Source organism: Anabas testudineus, chromosome 24 (genome assembly GCF_900324465.2).
Source record: "Anabas testudineus chromosome 24, fAnaTes1.2, whole genome shotgun sequence".
In the NCBI taxonomy this organism is placed as follows: Eukaryota; Metazoa; Chordata; class Actinopteri; order Anabantiformes; family Anabantidae; genus Anabas; species Anabas testudineus.
The window spans coordinates 5,908,662-5,931,478 of record NC_046632.1 but is presented as its reverse complement, the minus strand read 5'-3'; the positions used below and the strand labels follow the sequence as shown (position 1 = coordinate 5,931,478).

General features: G+C 39.5%; 2 protein-coding genes across 2 annotated transcripts; both read right to left on the bottom strand.

The window, feature by feature from the left end:
• Window positions 1-2,163: 2,163 nt before the first annotated feature.
• On the bottom strand, window positions 2,164-7,017 carry opn8b (opsin 8, group member b). Its single transcript, XM_026341820.1, has 4 exons — window positions 6,924-7,017; window positions 3,812-4,105; window positions 2,639-2,964; window positions 2,164-2,523 (listed from the first exon to the last, which is right to left on the bottom strand). The coding sequence occupies exons 1-4, from the start codon at window positions 6,991-6,993 to the stop codon at window positions 2,164-2,166; spliced, it is 1,050 nt and encodes a 349-aa protein (XP_026197605.1). The 5' UTR covers window positions 6,994-7,017.
• A 5,464-nt stretch (window positions 7,018-12,481) lies between these two features.
• opn8a (opsin 8, group member a) lies at window positions 12,482-20,300 on the bottom strand. The gene is made up of 4 exons (XM_026341819.1): window positions 20,228-20,300; window positions 16,241-16,534; window positions 14,073-14,398; window positions 12,482-12,841 (listed from the first exon to the last, which is right to left on the bottom strand). The coding sequence occupies exons 1-4, from the start codon at window positions 20,298-20,300 to the stop codon at window positions 12,482-12,484; spliced, it is 1,053 nt and encodes a 350-aa protein (XP_026197604.1).
• Window positions 20,301-22,817: the final 2,517 nt, after the last annotated feature.

Sequence of the window (22,817 nt, the reverse complement as noted above, 5' to 3'; positions counted from 1 at the left end):
TCCAAAGCGATTTACAAGTGAGATACAAGATGAGCAAAATATCTAAGCTAAGGAAAGGAACTTTAAGTCAGAGCAGCAGCTACAGGAAGCAAGTGCAGAGATCTGAAAAGTGGTGTAACGTGTCCTTTTTTGGCTGATCAGGAAATGCTGCTGCATTTCGGATCATCTGGAGGGGTTTGATAGTGTATGGCGGTAACCCTGTCAGTAATACATCGCCATAGTCAAGATGAAACATGAGCAGGTAAATCTGCATGCCCTTGAGACAGAGGAGATGTGCTGGTTAAAGCTCAGTTGATCATCAGTGATCACCCCCAGGTTTCTGGCAGACTCTAGTGGAAACAGTCACTGAAGAGCTTATGTTGATTCTGATGTGGTGTTGTATTAAAGGTCTAGCTGGGAACATGAGAACTGTCTTTGAGAGCAACTCAACTCCTGAGCTGATGTACAGGCAGGCCTGGAAGACAGGGCAGAGACTATCCAGAATCCAGAATCTGTTAGTGGCTGTGTCTGTGTCAAGAGTAGAAAAGGCCTCCGGTGGGGGTAGGGTAGCAGAAACGGGGAGGAACATCTATTACCATCATCAATGAGTCAAACGTCAACATGTTCACCTTTAGTAGCACATCTTCAGCTGCCTTATGTAACTCTCTGATGCGTTAAGCAAAGTTATAGTAGGTAATAACCAAGCAGTCGAGATAAGTTTTATTTATACAGTGCAATTCACAAGTTTGCCCACAGGGGCTTTTAACAGGCTGTACAGAAAACAACACCCTCTGTCCTCACACCCTGGGATCAGATAAGGATACAAACAATGCCTTTAATGAGAAAAAGAAAAAAAAAAAAAACTGGAAAAAGCCTTGTTAGGATGAACTAAGGAGGGAACCCTCTTCCAGGATGAACAGACTGGGCCTGTTGTTGACTTATCTGTCGATCTTCAACATAATTCACAGCTAGAGCACAAGATGGCCGAAATGCTTCTAAAACGTTAATGTTTTAGAAGCATTTCAGCAGCCAATTCACATTTTCATGTGTCGATGTGTCGTTGTAGTAAACAGAATTTTGCTTACGGGTTTGTGTCGCTTAATATCGAGCAGACACACATCAGTCTTCTCTCTTTTCTTACTGTCTATTCTCCATTCTTACCCCTTAAATATAATGACTGGTTAGATTCCCCATTGTAAACAACATGCAGATACTCTTACCACACATGATTAGACTCTGCTGGGCAATGACGTCGTCTTTTAGGAACCCATTAGGGTCATCTTTTGATTAAAACATTTAACACATACATAATTTGTAGCATATATGTTGGATCTCAACTTACATTGTCACTGAAAATACTCTTAATTCAATAGAAAATAAAGACCTGTGTCATAAAATAAATAAACTATTTATCACCCTAAGAAGAGAAGGATTAAAGCCTTGTAATGTGTTAAAATGCATGTTTGTTTCTGTTATCTTGTGTGGATGCCACTCTCTCCACCTCGTTGACATCTTGTGTAATTGCTTAAACATGTATAATGCATCATAATGGACAAAACTAAATAGTGGTTACTCATTATTACTCATTACTCAGTAGTGGTCACTTCTTCAATCACTCGGTTTACTCCCAAGTCAGGTGCCTACTGGTTTAGGCTTTAACCTTAGAAAACATTTAACATACAGCATTGTGCACACACTCTCTACTTCACACACACACAGTGACTATTACCCTGCTTGTTATGTCAAGGTTGCACACATCAGTTATACTGCAGCAAACAGGTGCGCTCTATTCTGGATCATATTTGTGAAGTAACACGTTATTCAGGTGGCCCCCCGGGGAGCTCGTCGCACTGCAACTTAAGAAAATACATTTGTTAGACAGATCACAAGCAATGGAAGACGTCACTGACACAAGTATGATCACACACATGCAGCATTTAGGAAAAAAAACGATTTGGAAATGAGCAGCAGGTACAGTCACAGTGACATGCCGTAGTGTTTGATTTATTCACTTTGCAGCATCTTACTAAGTTGGTGTAGATATTTTCTTTCAGCTTAAGTTGCAGTGTGTTGAGCTCCCAGGACCACCGTCATTACGAGAGCACTGACGTTCCCACAGTTTCCAGCTCAGAGGTCTTCCTCGAAGAGAACGCCGTTCTCCGGAAGCCTGTCCCAAAACGTCTTTCACGACAAAGTCACTGTCTTCGTCTCTGTGATGTCTTGTAAAGTAGACCTTGCTGCTATTTTGGGTTTTGAATTCTTGATTTTGACCATGTAAATGGTGTTGTCATTGATGCTGTTGGAAACGTGGTAAGAGCTAGAGCCTAGGCACATGGCTCGCATCTGTTTTACCTCCCTCTTGAAGCTCTGGCTGAAGATGTAGTAGATCATAGGATTGTATACGGTGGAGCTCTTTGCAAACATGCACGGCAGCAGACTGACTTCAGGTGGGATGGTGCTACTGTCACAAACAATGGACCACAAGCTTACCAGGCCATACGGTGCCCAGCAGCCTATGAAGCCAGCACTGATCAGGACAGCAATCTGGGAGGAGAATAGAAGTAGTCAAATTTCAGATTCATTACATTCATTTATAAGATTCTGTTTCACAATGCCTGTATCATCACGACATAAAAGGCAGTAAAAATGCAGCACTTACTATTAACAGTCTCCGGTGGAGCTTGATGATGTTGGGGACTCTGTTGCTGTTTTCTGGTTTTCTGTAGGTGAAATAGAGCTTGAAGGCGATGCCAAAGTAGCAGCAGAAGATGACGACTGAAGGCACGACCAGGTTGAAGGAGAACATGGAGATGACGAAAGAGAAGCCCTCGTGTTTCATCTGTCCCCAGGCAAGTGAGCAGGAGAGGCCGAAGGGCTCGGGCCCATACCGACCCCAGCCCACAATGGGGAACAGGGCCCAGATCAGAGCGTACAGCCATGTCCATATACACAACATTTTCACTTTCTTCCAGCCAATTTTCTCCTCTGGATAGAAAAAAGAGGGATTGGTGGTTGTCTAGGCGACAAAGTCGCATCATCTTCAGGTTAACAAATAATTCAAATTCAAATTTGCCACAACTGTCCACTTAGCACATAACTGCAACCTTGTAATTCTAGTTTTCACCCCAGTAATCCCATCTACTACGCCTACATCTGCCAGTTTGTGGGCTATAGGTGTTCATGAAACCTCTTTGTAAACTAAAATCGAGAGCACAGACTTTTCTACTGTACATTGTTTTCTTCTGTCTGCGCTGCAAAACCAGTCTGTCCACCTCAGACATAAAGCTGCTATTGTATCTGCCATTAGAAAAGAGGTTTACTCTGTGCATACAGTGTGTTCTTATATCTTCCCATGCACCTTTAGAAGAGAATGTCTCTGCACTATTTGTGCTGTTTAATGAGTGTGTGTCACAGAAACTTGTGACAGCAACTCTGTACATTAACATCCATTTTAGATACTACTGAATATTAGAAAAAAAGACTGTAGCTTTAATTAGCTTCAATTTGCAATCTTGCATTCATTAGTTATTCCTCTTTTCTGAAAGTGTAGCCATTAGAAAGCTTCTTAATTGTTTTAACTTATGTGTGATGCTGCATGTTTGGTGGAAAGAACCTTTAGCACTAAAATGGTTCACTATGGCATTACTACTGAATCATTATTTGCCACTGATGTTTCACTGTGTGAACAAGGTCATTGTCTGTTGGAGCATTAAAAAGGTGAGTTCACAGAGGCTGCATACAATTTGCATACTGATTATACTCTGCAAATAATTAAGATCTTAAAATATCAGGTAGCACTTGTATCTGTGATTTGAATTCCTGAATTACTCACCAGGAGACTGCAGATTGAGGGACACAATGAAGCGCACAATGGCCAAGACGGTCAGATTCATGATGCTGGCAACGCCAAAGAAGAACCCTACCAAGCCGTAATAAATACACGTAACATCTCCCCCAAGCCAGCGGTGGCTCCACGCTGAGGCCACAGCTAATGGGTACATGGTGACCGCTGCTCCTAGATCTGTCACTGCCAGATTCACACTCAGCAGCTCTGGTGGTTTCATCTTTGATGACCTTTTGAATGCCATTATGAGGATGAGCAGGTTTCCTAAGATGGAGAGCACAGCTGAGACAGACAGGAGATGGAGACAGAGAGGGGAGGAGAAGGAGAGCACAAAGTAGTCTGAGTGAACAATCATGTTCAATTGCCATAATGATAGCCTGGTGAATAGAAATGGAACTTGCAATCACCTTTTTTAAAGTGACATTTATCTCACAAAGCTGATGATTGCATAGAGGATGTGTCTCTCGGGCCAATTATACCTCCCTTTTGTATGTGACGAGCGTTGCTGGACAATTTCACTGGAACAAACAAATCATCGGCATTCACAGGCCTTGATCATTGCGGTTGTGGGAGACCTTATTATGTGACAACAACACAAGCACTCTTATCTGTAAAAGTGCCGGTGTTGTCGTCACATTTCGCTAAATGTTCTTTCAGACACATAAAAACACCAAAGTTGCTTTGAACAACTTCCATCCATTCTAAGTCTCTATCTAATCCTGACCCCATCTCTGTCCCTCTAGTCTAAGCTCTTCTAGTAAGAGGTAACAAAACCAGGAAAAAGATAATGACAAGTCATTACGAAGTGCTCAAAGTAGAGCTATAAACATCAGAAAGCATCTATTCATGTCTAACAGGAACCCCTGAAGACATGATCTCATCAGCCTCTCATCAACGTGGGAAGGGAAACACTTCTCTGCTGTTGGTTGGAACAGGAAATTGATAAATTGCTACTACACTACTGGTGCCTGTAAAACACCTAGTGAGCACTTGACCTTCACTGACTACCACACATGCACTAGGGAGGTTCCGGCTGTGTAACAGAAACATGTCAGAAATGACCTCATCCCGGATCTGACACGACAGTCAGATGACAGGGAAGAACAGGTGATCTAAATTCTGAGTCAGACACAAGCTACTCAGAAGAAGAGGAATGAATGAAATCCAAATGGCCATCAGTAATTTATGAAGCTACTAGCCCTGGAGACTTACACGTCCTCTAATAGAGTCAGTCTAAAATAGAAGCTTTATAGACATTTGAACCTATGATAGCACAGGAACAGTATGGAATTATCTTGACTATACACTATGTGTGGTGTACCCCACAATACTAGTAGACCTGGCTGCTAGTTTTGTTTTTCTGGCAGCACTGCTGCATCTTCTTCAGCACAAAGACACAGACATAATCTTTTGATGTCTAACCTTCTATCCTCTGACTATGTGCCTATCCAAAACTAAGGTGATCACAGGATCACCTGTGGGACCATTTAAGCACAAAGCTCAGTGACCCGATCAGCTTACGGCTCACTGAAAATCCCTTTCATGGAAGTGCACCTGAGTCAATTGCTCTCACCACTTACTGCACAAAAACAAAAAAGAATCAATGAGGGGCAATTATGGAGCACCTCAGAGTGTAAGGTGGTGAAATTCAACAGCAGCAGAGACACCTCTCTGTATCAGCAACAACAAAAACTGAACATTTTAACCTTTAAATTGATACAAGAGAATTTACTGAAAGCCTAATGTACTCGATTGCATTTACTTTAGCTACAGTAAGAGGAACTTATAAACTGCCATCTGTGTATATGCACTGCATAAATATACAGTATGTTTTGCACATTGAGTTCACCTGTGGATCCTCCCTGACTACCTCCTCATCTTCCCAATAAATTTCACTATGGGTCCTACACAATAACAGTACAAGGCTGGCTTTCAATCAAATGTATTTATTTATACATCTGTCTGTCCATTTATTGTTGATGTCTACAGTAGCTGGCTACCCTGTCTTCTCTGAAGGGAATTTTTAACCGTGAGGAAGGTTCATACTTTAGCGCTGGACCTTGGGCCACCTTTTATACTGCTTACACAAAATCATGGCTCAGAAGCTGCATAATATTTGGCCTTAAGGGATCAAAAAACAACAGTTACAGCAAAAAGAGAGCCATAACTTCTGCCATGGTTCACAATGGAAGACATTTCCTTATGCACAGGATAAAGAATTTACTGCTCTGTACTTTCGTACTGCACATTGGTTATAAATGATAATAATAATAATAATGTAATAATAATAATTTAATAATTTAACGCTATTATATTATTATGATGGAGTGTAGTTTTCTTCTAAAGCAACAAAAGGATTCATGGATGACCGGAGGAAAGGATGAAGAATGAGAATAAAAGGGAATGAGATATATAATGAATGAATTATATGAAATATTATTTGTCATATATGTCACAGTGATCGTTTCTAATAATGTGAAATATGTCACATACACTTCTTTTACATCCAGGATAATGACATGAAAAACTGTGTTGATCATCCCCACATGAATCACTCTACATGTAAAGCTACAGAAATTCAGCCTGCACAGTAGAGTATCCCACAGCATATGTAACGTATGTTTGGAATAAGTGAGAGCACGGCTGGAATAATGCAGCGGTGTCATCTCTGTAGAGCATATGAAGAGTTATATTCTATGCATATTCTTGCTTAAGCACTTAATGCCATTAAGACACTATACATAGATATTGCATTGTCCCATAGTATGTCATATGAAATGTAGTCTGTGTGCTCTAAGGCTGCCTTTGCACATGAGTTTTGGTTATTTGAGAGGATGATACTTCATTAATCCTTAGACTCATGCCAACTCTAACAATAACCACTACACTATAATGGCAACAGCAGAAATTAGACCCGTTCCCGTTCACCTATAAAAGTTTATTTGCCAATAATCAGAATTAATGAAAAGAAAATCCAGTATGCATGAGTAGATACCGGATTGTGTAAAACTAAAATGTTTCTCTTAGAGAAGAGTTTAACTGTATTTCTGCATGCTCCATGCCAGCTCACCACATGTTCCTGAGGTTTTACGCGGCTTACCTACAACCAGCAGGTAACAGCCTGTGCCGATGTCAAGCGCGGGTGATAACGTGGAGCTGTACGTGTCCATTTCAGCTGGGACGAGGTGCCGAGATACGAGAAGCAGCGATCCGCCCTCATAGGATGGAAGAGATCCAAATGTTCCGATGTTGATTGGAGGTGTCACCTGTCCTCAAGGCAGGAAGCGGAGATGCAGCTGGTCCTCAGCTCCAGCTGCAGCCTCCAGCCTGTCGTCATGCACATGGGCTGGGCTACGATCCAGCCTGTAGGACTCACTGAGATAAGCTCAGTCAATGAGGGGAAAAAGATGAGAGATGCATCTTATTCTCCTTTATAGGGATGCTACACTAAACCAGCAATCAGAGTTACTGCATCAGTTCATAATACTTTGAATGCATGTGCATTTCTTAACCCATCAACTCAAGCTGTAGACTACTTCAGATGAAGCTCCCAGTAAGGTTACATTTTTAAATGCTGCATGATTTATAATACTATATTCTACAGGGTCAGAGGGCAGCTGCTGTAATGTGCTGCTTCATGGTTATGTAAAGGCTGAAGCTAAGACAAGGGCATGTCATCTCTACTGCTCTGGGCCTCATTACAGACTTGGTGCTGACGGGAAATGATTCATACACTTAACGGAGCTACCTGTGTCTCCAAGTTGAGTTTTATTTGGTAGTATTCCTGTTTTGTTTTATGTCCCTGGTTTATTTTTTTTACCACCTCTTTAGTGTGTGGTCATGTTCTCCCTACTTTCTATTTTTGGGAAGTTTCAGTAGTAGTTGGAGAATTAAATCAATTGTCACACTCAGATTGATTGATTATCTTTTTTGTTATCAGCAGGAACCATAACTAAAGAACATAAAAACAAGATGTTTCTGTGACATGTGCCAAAAAAAAAAAAAAAAATCTTCAAGATCCAGAGGCAGATTGATTTTTTTTTCTTTTCAATCTGTCTTTTACTTTTTAAATCTCTGAGGCATTGTCAGCACCTGTCCACACATCCATTGTGGAGACTCAGTGACCCTCACTGTCCAGGCAGTCTGCCAGAAAAGGTGCAGGAGATAGAGCAGTAATAATTTACTGCTACAAAGGAGTTTGTGACCGGGGAAAAGTGACAGTGTGATAACCCTGGGATGCCAAAGTGTAAAATGCTCTTTAGCGAGAGCACAAATCAATTTCAAACAGGTAATGAATGTTGCTCTTTCTATTTTTGTTTTTTTTTTTCTCTGTAATAAGCATTTGGAGATGACATGTGTTGATTGAGGTGTTGCTTGTCTGACAAAAGCCTTGTGTAGCCGGGGGGGGGGGGGGGGGGGAGGTGTTCACACTGCATTCAAGTGTTGATTTAACTTTGATGCATGTGGACTAAACTGTATTGTGACAAGTGACAGGTATCATCTGCACACATTCAGGATTCATTTGCATGTAAGTGTTTAGGTTATAAATATTACCAAAACCCACAACGAAACACAATCTATGCAAATGGAGGTTTTAAAGTGAAAGAACAAAGATGCTGAGGATCCAGGAAAACATGATGCCAGAAGCTAAATGAATAAATGAAAGAGCTGGAGTCAAGAAGTTACAAGAAGTTAAAATAAGAAGCGAGGGCACAAGTAGAAGTGATTTCACTCTCAAGTACAGATCAAGTAAGACAAATGTGTGTAACTACTGTATGAAATCATTCATTCATTCTATTTTTTCACCATAATTTGTTTGCTTCCCTCAAAACATATTCCAGATGGCGTACAGAAAGTACTGCTTGCAGCTGATCCACCACACTAATTGGCTGCCACCTGTTCAGCTCTATCAGAAAAGAAACCTGATTCAGTACCATGAACATTAAACATTCACAATGAATGCAATTTCCTGTCAATTCCTGACAACACAGACAAGAGAGCTTTGTGGACAAATGTGGACTGAACTTAGAAAATATGATCTCTCTAAGAGTTGTTTTGTTACCTCGGCACTAGAGAACTCAAGGGTCCTTTTCTGCTCCAATATCCCGCCAACGTGCAGAAACAGCCACGAACGACGCTCCTCTAACCACAGACTAATTTAGATGCTAATGATCCTCACGTAAAATGGAAAGAGATGTGATGAAAGCAGGGAGATAGAGTTATAGAGTTAGTACAGCTCATTTTGACATGCAGAGAGAGTGTGTATGATTGATTTTTTATTTCTTAAACCCTTTTTCTTATTACATTTTTTCAAGGTCATAATATTGGTTTTCCTACAAATCCCTACATCTACTATTGGATGTAGGGATCTCAGCTGTATCTCTCATTGGTAAACTCCTTTTCACCTGCACCTCCCATAAAAAAAATCCTACCAAAAGGTAGGATTAGCCAGGCCATTAAGAGGTATTATAAAGGCATGTGTAGCAGTTAAGGTGTTGACAGCTTGACAGTGATGCTGATGAAAAGAGCCGCTAATGATGTTGTCTTTCTCTGTGGAGGCGAAGGTTTCAATTATTGCAATTATTGTGTGGTAATAAATAGACTGCATATCCACGTCACCTCATTCATTCAGCCCGACATTGTGTTCCTGTTACATGATTTCGTGTTAGACGTGCAGATCTTGTGTTTTGTCTTAATCAATCAATAGTGATGTGATGGACATGCAATATCAATTAAAAAACATACTCAACTGCCACGAAAGCTAAATTTTGTGCTGTAGATGTTTCTGCTTTAAACGGGCATGGAGTGTACCCATTGTAGACAGGTGTATGGATTTCCAGCTTTATTTAATGAATGATCAGAATCCAGGCATTGCTAAAAAAAAAAAAAAAAAGCTAAAGAGTTCAAAATTACATGGAAACCAACACACAGCGGACAGGTTAGGCATGCTGAAGACCAACGCACAGGGGCACGGTGTTTAAAGAGTGGATGATTAAATAATGGGAGAGAACTAATTATAACAGAAGACAGGTGCATGCAGAGCAACGAGAGGCAAAGCTAGTGTGTGTGTGTGTGTGTGTGTGTGTGTCAGTTAACTGACAGGGAGAAAACAAAACTACTTGGAAACATGGAGGTGAAATGGCCAAGAAACACAAAAACAATGCTAACTGTGACAAAGGATAGTTTAGAGATGGGAAGAGATCAATAATAAATTTGCAAACCCAAATAAAAAATTATAACCAAAACCTTTTTTTCCAAATTTGTTTAACTGCTAACCAATATGCGAAATAAGTGCACTCATCCCTAGTACACTGAAAAAGCAACAGCCAACACTGAAGATGAGTAAAGTACTAAAGCAGTAATGTAATGTTAGTTAAAATACTACTAGGTCCAGCTTATATTAATGACGTTTCATTATTTCATTAAAATATAAAAGGAAATCATTTTTAAGTATAAAAATATGAATCATGTTAAATTCCTCAGGTTGTTAAAACTTCCTTCCAGTGGTAGATACTATATATAGTACTGAGCTCAGCAGAGCACACATGCACCCCTCTGTGACCCTGGTCACCCTGTGATCAAAAGCCATGTGGCCTGGTGTGTTTTAACAGTCAGGTAGTTTGTTGTAAGTTGTAAAACTGTTGTTAATGTTGGCTTCTTAGCATGGGAGAGGCACATCTGTATTGTTGACCCCATGAATGTGGTGACTGTAGTCTTACTGTTGGAAATTCTGAAGAATATGAACCCAATGGTCAGTGCAGTGGCAAACACTTTGTATCTGAAAGTAAGTAAGTAAGTCTATAGTCGGTTTGATGTGCTGACAGCAGTAGCTGCTGTTGCACCCCGAGGCTATAACGCAATAGTTATAGATAAAAAAAACATTACTGGAGTCTCACAGGAGGAAATCCTGTGTTTTTTGGCCCATCCGTCCACCCCCACCTCCTCTGACCATGGCCAATGACCTGACTCTGACCAGAACTAAATCACCACTTTCATTTTTACTATGGCAACTAGAGGCTTAAGTTGTGTTTTGCAAAAATATAAGTTATTTATAAGTTCTGCATGCCCACTGAGAATTCCATCCTCTAACCGTAACCTGAACCCAACCTTGCCTGAACCCTAACCACCCAGGGGAGGGTGGTACATAAAACAAAGACTCTTGAAAACTAGTGGAGCTGGCAGATGGTAACAGAGGGACAAGATGGAGATCCACATGTTCTTTTTTTAATCTTACTCTTGCACAAATCAACCTACACTACTTCCTGTACTGAATCTGAATCTGAATCTAAATTTAGAAAAAGCATTTGCATTTAGAGAGTGAAGTGGCCAGGCAGATGTTGGTTACACACAGTACCTAATGATTGACATCCTAATTTAAAATCCCAGAAGATATAGTCATACACTCTTTAGTCTGCAGATATTCCCCGAGGTTGTTACCTGTGTAAATTTCAATAAAAAATGATATTGATGATAAGTGTTCGTAAGGAAACTATATAGACAGAAGATTAACAACATTAACAAATGTCCAGTAGCTGCCTGTCTCTTAGTGACAGCTGGGATATACATCAGCACCCACGCTTTAACAGGAAAAGTGGCTAGGATAATGGATGGATGGATGGATGGATGGATGGATGAAATGCCATTTGAATGATACGACTTCATTATATTAACTAAGTCAATATATCAATGTTAGTCAGAGCTTACAGTGAAATTACTCATGTACTCACTTTGACCAGGTGTTGACCTCAGGTTATTCCTGAGACAAAAGTCAAGTTGTCAATATAATGTTCTCCAGCTGGGCTCCCAGGTCACATGTAATTCCATCATGGAGTTAGTATTTACACAACAAAAGACAACAAAAACACCCCAACCATTTATGACCAATACCAAATTGGAAATGCAAAAAGTGAAACACTGAAGTGAAAATAAATGTGAATATATTTTTTCTTTATTGTGATTTAAACACACACACACAAATACAGTCAAATAAAGTGCATGCTCATTATTTGTGTTCAGGTCGCAATACTACTACTGCTGCTACTACTACTACTACTACTACTACTACTACTACTAATAATAATAATAACACTGTATAATAACAATAATATTTTTGTTCAACTAAAAAGAAACTGCAAACATGTTTTTGCAGGGAACATAAGTGCAACCAGATTGAACTTTCTATAAGAAAAGTCTTTCTTTTCATTGTTCAGTAGGCTACAACATCCAGTTTTTGTGACTAGGGCATTCAAGTTATTGTTTAGGCATTCACATCACTTAGTTAATGTTAGGAAAAGATTTAGTTGCAAACCTGGCACAACCGAACTATAACCAGTCATAAAACTGCAACATTTACTGGATTTTTGAACAGAAATGACGATAACTTAATGAGTGAGCTTGAAGGTGCTGGTATGTGGATACTGACAAAACTAGCTCACTACAGTATTTCTCTCATTTCCTCTGTTAGTCCTCAGCCAAGCTCACCAACAGCTGGTTCAAGAATTCAAGATTAAATATTGACCATAACAAATGCAAGATTGGTATTATTCTTTGAATGCATCACGTGTATGGTAAAAGCAAATAAGAGCATTTCCCACAACGTTCAGCAATATTCAGTCAGTGACAGGAAAAAGTCAAATAAGAACAGAAAAAAAAACAATATTAACCCAAAGAGATGATCTCACTCCCAGACTGTTTGCCAGAAATTCCCATTAGACCCACACAGGTTTCATCTTTGACCCTTTTACCTTCAAGCTTTGCCTCTTTCGCAGGCGAACTGACTTGATGAGAGCAACAAAACAACAGCCTCTGGATTTGCGGGAGCTCGTGCCACAAGGTACGTTGGAAGATAAAATAAATGAAAGGGTTGTACACGGTGGAGCTCTTAGCAAAGAGGCACGGTAACAGAGTGATGAATGGAGTCATGTGGTCCTGTTCCTGGGGGTGAAACATACTCCAGAAGCTGACAGCCACATAAGGGGTCCAGGCAATAAAGAAACCTAAACTAATCAATACAGCCATCTGAAATGAAAAGAGCAGATGAAAGAAGAGCCTTTTAAACAATGGAGAACGTTGAACGATGACAAAAAACACAGAAAGCTAATGAATTATCACATATTACTTTGTATCATCTGCTTCAAAATCAACAAAAAGTGTAGGAACTGCTGGACAGAGCCTGGTGGGCTTGAGTGATCTTGATCTACTCTTACAGCTCCCTGCGAAATAACAATGATAATGACACTGACCAAAATATCAAGCAATTTCTGGTTCTGGTTAGCTGAAATGAGCTAGAGTCCGTTAGGATGTGAGGTATTTGTCTGATTGGAAATTATTCCTGATGATCATGTTTATTAGCAATCCTGTGAAAATGTCCAGTTCCCACTTCTTCTTAGCACGTCGCAAAGATTTAAAAAAAAAAATCCTCCTGTGGGAAGCAAGGTCAGTTAAATAAAATAATTTATTGTTTTATCGTTAGATAAAATGCATTCACATGGAAGAACAAACACGAGCCAGATGTTACGGGTACAAACTGAGTGTCTGTGCACACACATTGAGACACGGCCATGTCTGCTGAGCATTTGCCACAACACAAACAAATCTGTTGTGTTCACTGAAATCCAAATGTGTTAAGCCTGAGCAGTGACCTGTATATGACCTCACCGGTTGTGGTGCGTCAAATGCACAGATCAGTGAAACACTACGGCTTGATTTTGTGTTTGAAACAAAAAACACTTTCAGTCAACTGCTGATTGTATAAATTTTACATGTAGAGAACAGTGAACAACAGTAATAACCTTCAGTTTCAAGATAACAACTATCAATTGTTTCAGTGCTTTGTATAACATGTCACATTAGCCCCTTCCTTATCACACTACACTTACATGTACAGACACACATAAGTAAATACACACGTGATTAGAGATTGTAAATTAAAAACAAAGATGAACAACACGTTTTTCTAAAGCTGTATCAATTGTAAAGAGGAGGAAGAATAAAAAGAAAAGATGAATATCTACTCTGCACCCACACGATCATCTTTGCTAAAGTTAAATGATCCTGCCTTTGAACATTTGTCATGTTATGCATTGCCCAGATATAGCCTGAAAATCATGACAAGTGATCCCACCATGCTCTAATTGAATGATCGATCTTTTAATTACGATTATGGACTTTCTTGTCTCTTGAGAATGTTTCAATAATGGAACAAAGCTGAATGACAGAATCAATGTGGCGCAGATTGTTTCATACTTACAAGAGTGATTTTCTTTTCAACATTTCCACATTGAAAATCTTTGCTCTGGATAGATTGGTAGGCCCTGTGCAGTTTCCAGGCAATACCAAAATAGGTGAAGAAGACGACCAGACAGGGGAGGAATGTGCAGAGAATGGACAGAGTCATAATAAAGGTGGAGTGGTTTACGGACTGCCCATAGCCAGTCCAGTCTATCGAGCAGGCAAGTCCAAATGGCTCGGGTCCATAGCTGCCCCAGCCCAGCAGAGGAAACAAGGCCCACAGGCCAGCATACAGCCAGATCCCACTGATGACGATACTAATGGTTCTCCTCTGGAACTTGATACCTGTGCACAAGCAGATTTAAAATTCAGCCTTTCAGCTATAATAATTTTTTTTTGATTTGTATACTGTAGATACACTCTAGTTATCTGTACAAATCAAACCATACAGTATAACTCGTATATGATTTTTACATTATGTAGCATAAGGTGCAACTACAGGGCTGTTGGGACAGCATGTCTTGTGGAGTTTGCGAGTGAAAATGGTGCAAAACTATTATAGTTCATTCAGAGACAGATGAAAAAATTGCCGAAGAGGTTTGGCAGGAGAGATTCTGCTCCTTAAATGAGCTCTCAAAGCTTTCCAGCTGCAATGAGGGTTCTGTTAGAGGTAATCCCAACACAAACACGGATGTAATAGCTTAGTTAAATCAACAAAACGCTAAAAGCTAAGTACAGAAGGAGGATGCTGTTAGGATGTTGAAGTGTCAGCTTCTACAACCTTATTCCTAGAATTGAACTATTCCAGTTCTGGGAACTGGAAGCTGGAGCGTGTTTATGTTTAAGAGTGTTGACGTTGGACATAATGCTGGGATTATGTTTCTCTAAAGATAAACATAAATGCCTCAGAGGACGTCACAGAGGCTTGCAGAGAAGCACACACACACTTCAGATCTGAACAGTGCATTGTGCAGACCTGTGAGTCCACTTCTGTCAGCAGGTGGGTTCGAAACACAGTCAAAAACAAATCACTCTTGTTGAAGAGACACAATGGGAAGAGAGCACCTCGTTCCATACCTATTTGACTCTGGAGCAGGGGCTGAGCAGTGAGGGGGCCCAACATGCTATGCCACTGGTCTGCAATAATTATACAGTATGAATGTCTTTAAAATGTGTCAATTCAAAGCATATTGTGCTACGTTCTGCGTAGTGCATTAATAAATATGAATGCGAAATTTTGTAATCATGCAAAAATAATTAACACAATTTTATTGGTTTAAAAAAAGTCAAGCCCTATGACACCTCTTCACGTTAAGATAAGTGTCAGAGCCTATTTCTGAAGGGCAAAAAAAGGGCAGTCGTAAGTTACCTGTGGCCAAACTATGATCAGGTCATTATGAAAACAGCAGAAAAAGCAAAGACAAGGCAGGCTGTCATCAAAGTCAACACAGTGCAGCACATACAGAAGGTAAATAAACCTGGAACACGGTTACACAAAGACACATTCAACAATCTGACCAGTCCACTATACTTTATATACGCAGGTAAATAAGGAGCTGGTGCACTGCAGGTGAGGAGAAAGACAGGGGACTGGAATGACAGAGAGGGTTAGTGAAAGGTGAAAGGAAAAAACACATACAGTGTTTATTAGTTGAAGTTGTTTTCTTGCTTACACTAAGTATTGTTAGTTCAGTACTCCCAGACAGACTGAGTTAGATTTTTAAAAAGATTTTTTAAGAACACTCAAATATACAAACCAAGATCATTTCCTGCAACCATCTGTTCTTCCAAAAGCAGAGCCTTTAGTGAGTGAGTGGAGGGATGATGTTCACACCCAGCACCACCTGCCTGCAAGAACTGGACTTCTTCAGTGAGCATAATAAACATTTGACTGGGAGTCATGGTTGTAAAGATCAGCTTGTCAGATGTTAAATTACTTGTGACCCTGTCTCATGTAATTTTTTCAGTCTCATTAATAATACATGTCAATACCAGTAATGATTACCATGGATTAGAAATATGAAAACCTTTCTTCGCAATTAGGTTTACATCACGGAGTGAATCACTGTGACAATACGACCTCCTGCTTACAACACTGATTTCCCCCAAGCCCACTGGTATTCAATATGAACTTATGATTTGATTTTGATTTGATCCCTCTCAAATTGAATTTTATGATTACACTACCTGTCTTGGGTGGACTTCCTGTTACCAGGTACCTGACCGTCCCCATCACTGCCAGAGTCATAATGCTGGTTATGCTGAAGATCATGCCCATCAGGCCATAGTAGAGGCAAGAGACGTCGCCTCCAATCCAGGCATGGTTAAAAGCTGAAGCAATGGACAGAGGATACATGCTGAGGGCCATGCCGATGTCAGTCACAGCTAAGTTCACAGTGAGCAGCTCAGGAGCTTTGAGGAAGGCAAGGCGGCGAGCTGTGCTGACCAGTACTGCCGCATTTCCCAAAACAGACAAGACGGCTGCAGAGAAGCATAAGAAAAGGACAGAAAAACAATAAAAGTGGCATCTGAAAACAGCACAAGTGGGCATAGAGAACCACTGCCCACAACAATGCATCTGATCTGAGCGCCTACATAATAATAATGGTGTTTTAACACATTTCCTCTTTTCATCTGATCATAAGGCAAACAGCGGTATTGACATGACCTTCACTGTTCTGTGGGATGTTTTTGTTATTCACATGGAAAAGGTGGAGATTAATCAAGGTAATGTAAAGTGAACGTGCATCATTAATCTCGTCAAACAAAATGCCTTTAACTGTTTTTTTTTTGCATGCAGCAGTTGATAGAGTGCTTTTACTGTGATGACCACACACTTTTTGTCCATCGGTTATGCTGACACCAGGTAGGATTAATGCAGCTGTGGTGAGTTATAAGGGTTTGTAAAAATTATATTGGTTAAATTCTGCCTTTATTCTTACCCTTTTCACACAACAAGGATCAGGACTCACCCAATCATGCAGTTCAAACACCTCAGTGATCATCATGTGCACACAGATTTTTCGTAGCAGAAAGAGGAATAACAGGGTTTCCTGCTGCTGCAAGTTTTCTGTTTGAGGAGTAATGTGTTGTGTATTCTTGGATGCGATTCTTCACAGCCCTGTTGCTTCAGGCTCAGTCTTATGGTTGGTTAACTACAAACGCTGTACAGCTCAAAATAGTGTATAGAGGCTAGCTGCATGTTGAGGATACCACCAGTTAACAAAAATGTCTCATCAGGAAGGGACATGTTGTACAGCTACTGTACTGTACAGCAGCATGCATGCTAAAATACTGTATTATTTATGTTGTTGCAATACAGTTGTTGTATGACTTCAGTGGTTCACACAACGCCACAGATATTAAGTATAGATCTCTAGTTTTGTAAAGATGAAAAAAACAACATATGATATGCTATCAGTGAGATTTACAAGTCCTGGTTGCAAATGGACAGGGTCGAGGACATGTGATTGAACTTCCTCATAGTCCTTCTCCAGCTGAATTAATTTGAGCCGTCATGCAACTAGATTTCTTGGTGGTTAATGAGCACTTAAATGTGATTTTGGTTATCATGTGGACCTTTGTGCTCATTTGACACCTTTTAACAGTGACTTTCAAGCAGGAAATATGTTCTCCCTGATACAGCTCCATCCCAAAGACCGCTTCACCTTTTGGAGTCGTGGGCCTGTTCTGTGTAGGTCCACTCAGTAATCCATCCATGCAGACACACAAACTATCACAGGCTACTGTGGCCATCATCAATAACATCCCTCACAAGTGGTCAGAATTAAGCAGAAATTCTGTACGGATGACGCATGACAAGATACAATCAAATCAAATGCAATAACAGACAGAGACACAAAACACATGCTTTACATTATTAATTAATTAGTTATATTAATTAATTTTAATCAATCATCTTTCTAACGTGTATTAAGTGGGCATGTAGGCTACATCAGAGCTCTTCACTCGTCTTTTTCACCACATGATGATGGTAACTCCAACTTTAACCTCCTATATTTTATATTTATTCCATATTTTCTTTTGTACATCTTTTGCTCTGTTTTTCTCCACCAGGTGGCCACAGCTCGTTTTTTTTAATTGATTGTTATGATGATGAGCAGCTCCTGTGTAGTCCCTGGATTTGTCAGGTGTTTGGCTGGAGATTGTTGTCAACATGACAGATGAAATAATAAATGTTGTGTAATCCCAGCTGATTGTGTGTATTTCAGTTGTATCACAGCTTCAGCTGAACTTGGACTGTGACATCCCCTTTTTTACAGGTATGAGTCAGACTTATTCTTATTTTACATTAGTATTTGGTTGATATTTGGTCAGTGTCTGCACTATTTGTTATTTTAGCATGTTTAGGGTTTTGTCGGCAGCTAGCCTTAGCTCTTGAATGCTAATTAGCTGCGCTCCCCATAGAGTAGCTAACTTAGCTGTTGTTAAAAATGAGTATCTAGTTGCTGTAATGTTACACCAGTGCACGTTTTATTCACATTTTGTGATTTTACAATAGGCTGTAGTGGACATTTTAGCATAATAACATCGTTTATTATCATTATCATGTATTTATTTAATTTGTTGTGTTGTTGTTGTGGTTGCTGGTTGTACTCTTTTTTTAGCTAGGTGTTTGTCTTTGTCCCCCCTCTCTCCATCCCTCCTCGTCTCCTCTCTCCCCCTCAATCCTAAGGCTGGTGGATATGCACACTGGACCACATTACAGTAAATATAGGACACAAATGAAGAGGAATAAACTACACCCACCACGATCATAGACTATAATGTTGATCAGCTAGAAAAGTTTCAACAGGCAATATTTCTTGGTCGTCTTCTATTCAGTACCATGAAGTTCTGATCATACTGCCAGCTGAACTTCATTTTTCTGTACACTGTAAGCATGTAATCAAATAGCTTCTTAGAAATAGCTTAGAGAAAAAAAAAACTAAGATGAAATCCCATCATCAATGCACAGCCCCCACCGATTCACTTGGGGGCATCAGATCATCACGCACGTCTCACGGCTTCTGAGCATTGGTAATTTGTCTTAAATGAATCATCACGAGTGCAGATTACTCTGCAATTTACTGGCCACGTTGATATTCAGACAGACATACAGACATGAAACAGGAACGTGTGTGTTTAGTATTGACTGTTAAATCAGTGTTAATAACAGAAATATTGATTTACTGTCCCCTCAGTGAAAGCTGATCCTTATTTAACCCCCAGGTTGCTTCACACTTTACTGGCCTGATGCTGTAACTGGGCAATGCATCATCTTTTGTGGTCTACCTCACAACAAGGGAAACCGCAAAACATCTGACCAAGTGCAGGTGTGTGGATTCATTCATCATTCATTTAATCCAAGGAATGCAAAGTGAGACCAGGCGAAGTGAGGTGAGGTAACGTCCTTTATATTACACACACACACACACACACACACACACATTTGTGTGCGTCATTGCTAGTGCAGAGAACAAGAGGGAGAGAGCGTTTGATAATGCCACCTGAACAAGGGTTATCTAACCTGTCAGCATCTCCAGTGACTGTAGTGTATGACAAAATACAGTCCAACCATGTGCCTATTTACAGTATGGACATTAGTACACTGGTTCTGGTTATATGTGGAATATGGAGTTTATATTGAACATTATAAACCTAGCCATTTATATCCCTTTATCAATGATCATAACTAGGGCTGCATAACAAATAGTTACTTTCTGGTGGATTAGAAACTCCACGATTAACCTCATTTCCAAAAATATTGCCATGCTATGTTAGAAAAAAAAAAACTTAATATGTTTTCCAAATGTACAAAACCTACATAAGATATAGTACAAGAAAATGGTACCAAAACTACATATGTAAATGGATTTTTTTTTTTTTTTAAATATATGACACAACCTGTACCAACATAAACTATAAAGGAAATCAAGAAAACAATGTTGTATGCACAAAACGGGGAGCAGGAGAAGAGTGATGAACCATACGTCTCCCTCAGAAGCATTTTAAAGTCATCTTTTCTCATTAGTCTTTAATAGGTTTTACCTTTCCACAGCCATTGGATTGACTTTTCAGAATCTAAAATAGATTTAAGCAAACTCAAAATATGAATATTAGATGACATTTTGGATTCCCACTGCAGTTGAAATAAATAAGCAGAATACTTACCAATTATCACCAGGTACATCCCTGCCCAGAAATCCACAGTAGGTGACAGTTTGGACATGTATTTGTCATGCATGTTTGTCCAGTCACTGGTAAAAACAAACACAAATTTCCAGTGGGAAAAAATCGCCTTCAGCACACAGTCACATCTAGTCGGAAATACAACTCAACCGAATATTTAAAAGATGGAGTTTCAGCTGTGCCAGCCCTCATATTCTTTTTGTGCAATGCAGCACCTGACGCCTAATACACGGGCAGGACAACCTGCGACATGGACAAATTTACTGGCCAGTATACAATAGCAAAAATGATCGACAGAGCCCCTCTACCCTGCAGCACATAGTTGCAACCCTGTACACACACACTCACACTCACACTCACACACACACACACACACACACACACACACACATCTGCTAATGCGGATTATAATTACAAAACAATCACTTTATGACACATTTTGCATGTCCTTAAAAGAAACACACACACACAATTACATAATATGATGTTGACTCTAGCAGAGTGTGGAAAATACGATTCATCTCTAAAAGCTTCTTTGAAAAAGCAGCATGGTTATAAAAGCTTTTAATATCTTATGTTAATAAATTAATGAATTAATACCAAGCTATTTGAAACTAAATTCGATTATAATGTTTGTTGTACCTTTTATGTTCAAAATGGTGACAGGACAGAAGCTTTTTTTTTTCTATGCCTTTGTAGGTGGAATTTAAGATAAAACAGAGTTGGATAAATATCCATGTGTGGATGCATCTTAGTTCAGTGAGGTTGATATTTTACATAGTGTTTCCACAGATGTAGAGGTTGTAAATATTTAAGACTCTGAACTTTGCATAGCTTTAAATGCACCGCACAACATTTACTGAATTCTTTGCAATAAAATAGGCCTATTCTTATAGTATATGTTGCCAGAAAGTCTATCAAGTTAAATTCTATCATATCTATACAATATGTTTGTCAGATACTTTGGTTTTGTGTGTATTCACTGTTTGGACAATGCTGGCTGTCATTCTTACTAATGGAACTAATGGAATTTCACGTCATGTTGTGAGGAAGTTTTAAAGTATTTTGTATTTACTGTAGGGATAAGTGAAGTCCTGACACTTCTTAATATAGCCTGCATGTCTTCACCTAGCACCTTCTCTATATTTACAGTATGTGAGCGTGTGATAATTGCACCTTTTTGTGTGTGAGAAGGACAGCGAAAACAACAGGGTTTAAAAAGCTGTTGAAAAGCAGACTGTGTTCAAGGCACCTGGACATTTATTTCAAAAGTATTTCAGAAGATTCTGCAGTCAGTGGTTTCACATTGATCACATATAGTGCTATACCAGTGAATGTGTTAAAAGCTCTCACAGCATAATAGGTTATCATGTGTTGCTAATGGCCTGGGTTTGTAGGGAAGGAGGGGAATGTTATAAAATGACACAAAAGCATACACTTGATGCATTATCTTTGCATTTCTAGTCTTGCTTGTTTTCTCTGCTTTAGCGGCGTGTCTCGGTTTGCTTGTGTTTTATTTATTTAGAGATGACAATGGGTTTTGATTTGTACTGTAGTTATGTTAGATAAATGTAAGTGGTAAGTGTATAAGATACATATAAATCAACTACAAAGACCTAGAAAAATGTTGTGTAGGTCACATTTTCCTCACGCAGACATCTATCTTTTGATCATCATAATGACATTCATTTGTGAGTGTCACCCAGGCTGGCATATCTAGCCCTCAGTATCATCTACATGTCACATACTGAGGCAATGGTTAAGTAGTTAAGAAACCATTTGTAATGAATCGCTGTCGGCCATAATAGGTTTTGCAATGGGTAGTCCTGGTCTTTAGAGAGCTGGGATGCTGATAGCTAGACACATAGAGAGATAGATAGAACAATTATAAATGAATAATAACAAAAAACCAGGCTATTTAACAGGCTACTAGACAACACTGACAACATTGTAACTGACCAGATATTCTGTGTTGTGTATCCAATGCGGTCTCTCATTAAAGGGAAATCTTGCATCCTATGGTTCTAGTTTGGGGAGTACATGCATATGAATATTTTTATATTTCCCTTTGCCTTCACTACATTAAAATATATCTCTCCTTCTTGGTGTAAATCTCCTTCGGACGACATTATCAAGAGTTGTTATGCAGTTCAGATAATGTCACCTGGAAGGATTCTGGAGCAGAAGGATTACCAAGGGTATCAGCAACTTTGAGTAGATCTACCATAACACACAGATTTGCACCCACAAACTCGCAAAGAGGTTAGAATTAACTTCTCTATGACCTGAGGCCTGGGTAAAGGGAATTTCATTGACCTGATAAATGGAAATTAATCTGTGGATTACCTCAAAACACGTTTAGTGGCTTTAATGCTTTAATAAAATGACACACCTTTTTTTTTCCACTGTGGGCTATAGTCTTAAATTGACCAGCACACAAGGTGAGAGTCCCGGTACATCTGTTTCTATTTTAAAACAGCTGCAAACCTCTAAAATTGTTATTGCTGATACCTGCACTCGATGCACACTGTAATAATTTGTATCATGTGTATCAGTTTATTCAGAAAAGATC

Excerpts from the sequence above, each read along its gene's own strand:
- opn8b (XM_026341820.1), bottom strand. The coding sequence starts at position 6,993 with ATGGACACGTACAGCTCCACGTTATCACCCGCGCTTGACATCGGCACA. Across the intron at positions 2,965-3,811 it reads CCTCAATCTGCAGTCTCCTG|AGGAGAAAATTGGCTGGAAG; the intron begins GTGAGTAATTCA and ends TTTTCTATCCAG. Across the intron at positions 2,524-2,638 it reads TCCACCGGAGACTGTTAATA|ATTGCTGTCCTGATCAGTGC; the intron begins GTAAGTGCTGCA and ends TTCTCCTCCCAG.
- opn8a (XM_026341819.1), bottom strand. The coding sequence starts at position 20,300 with ATGCATGACAAATACATGTCCAAACTGTCACCTACTGTGGATTTCTGG. Across the intron at positions 16,535-20,227 it reads GATGTACCTGGTGATAATTG|CCGTCTTGTCTGTTTTGGGA; the intron begins GTAAGTATTCTG and ends GCTTCTCTGCAG. Across the intron at positions 12,842-14,072 it reads TTGAAAAGAAAATCACTCTT|ATGGCTGTATTGATTAGTTT; the intron begins GTAAGTATGAAA and ends TTTTCATTTCAG.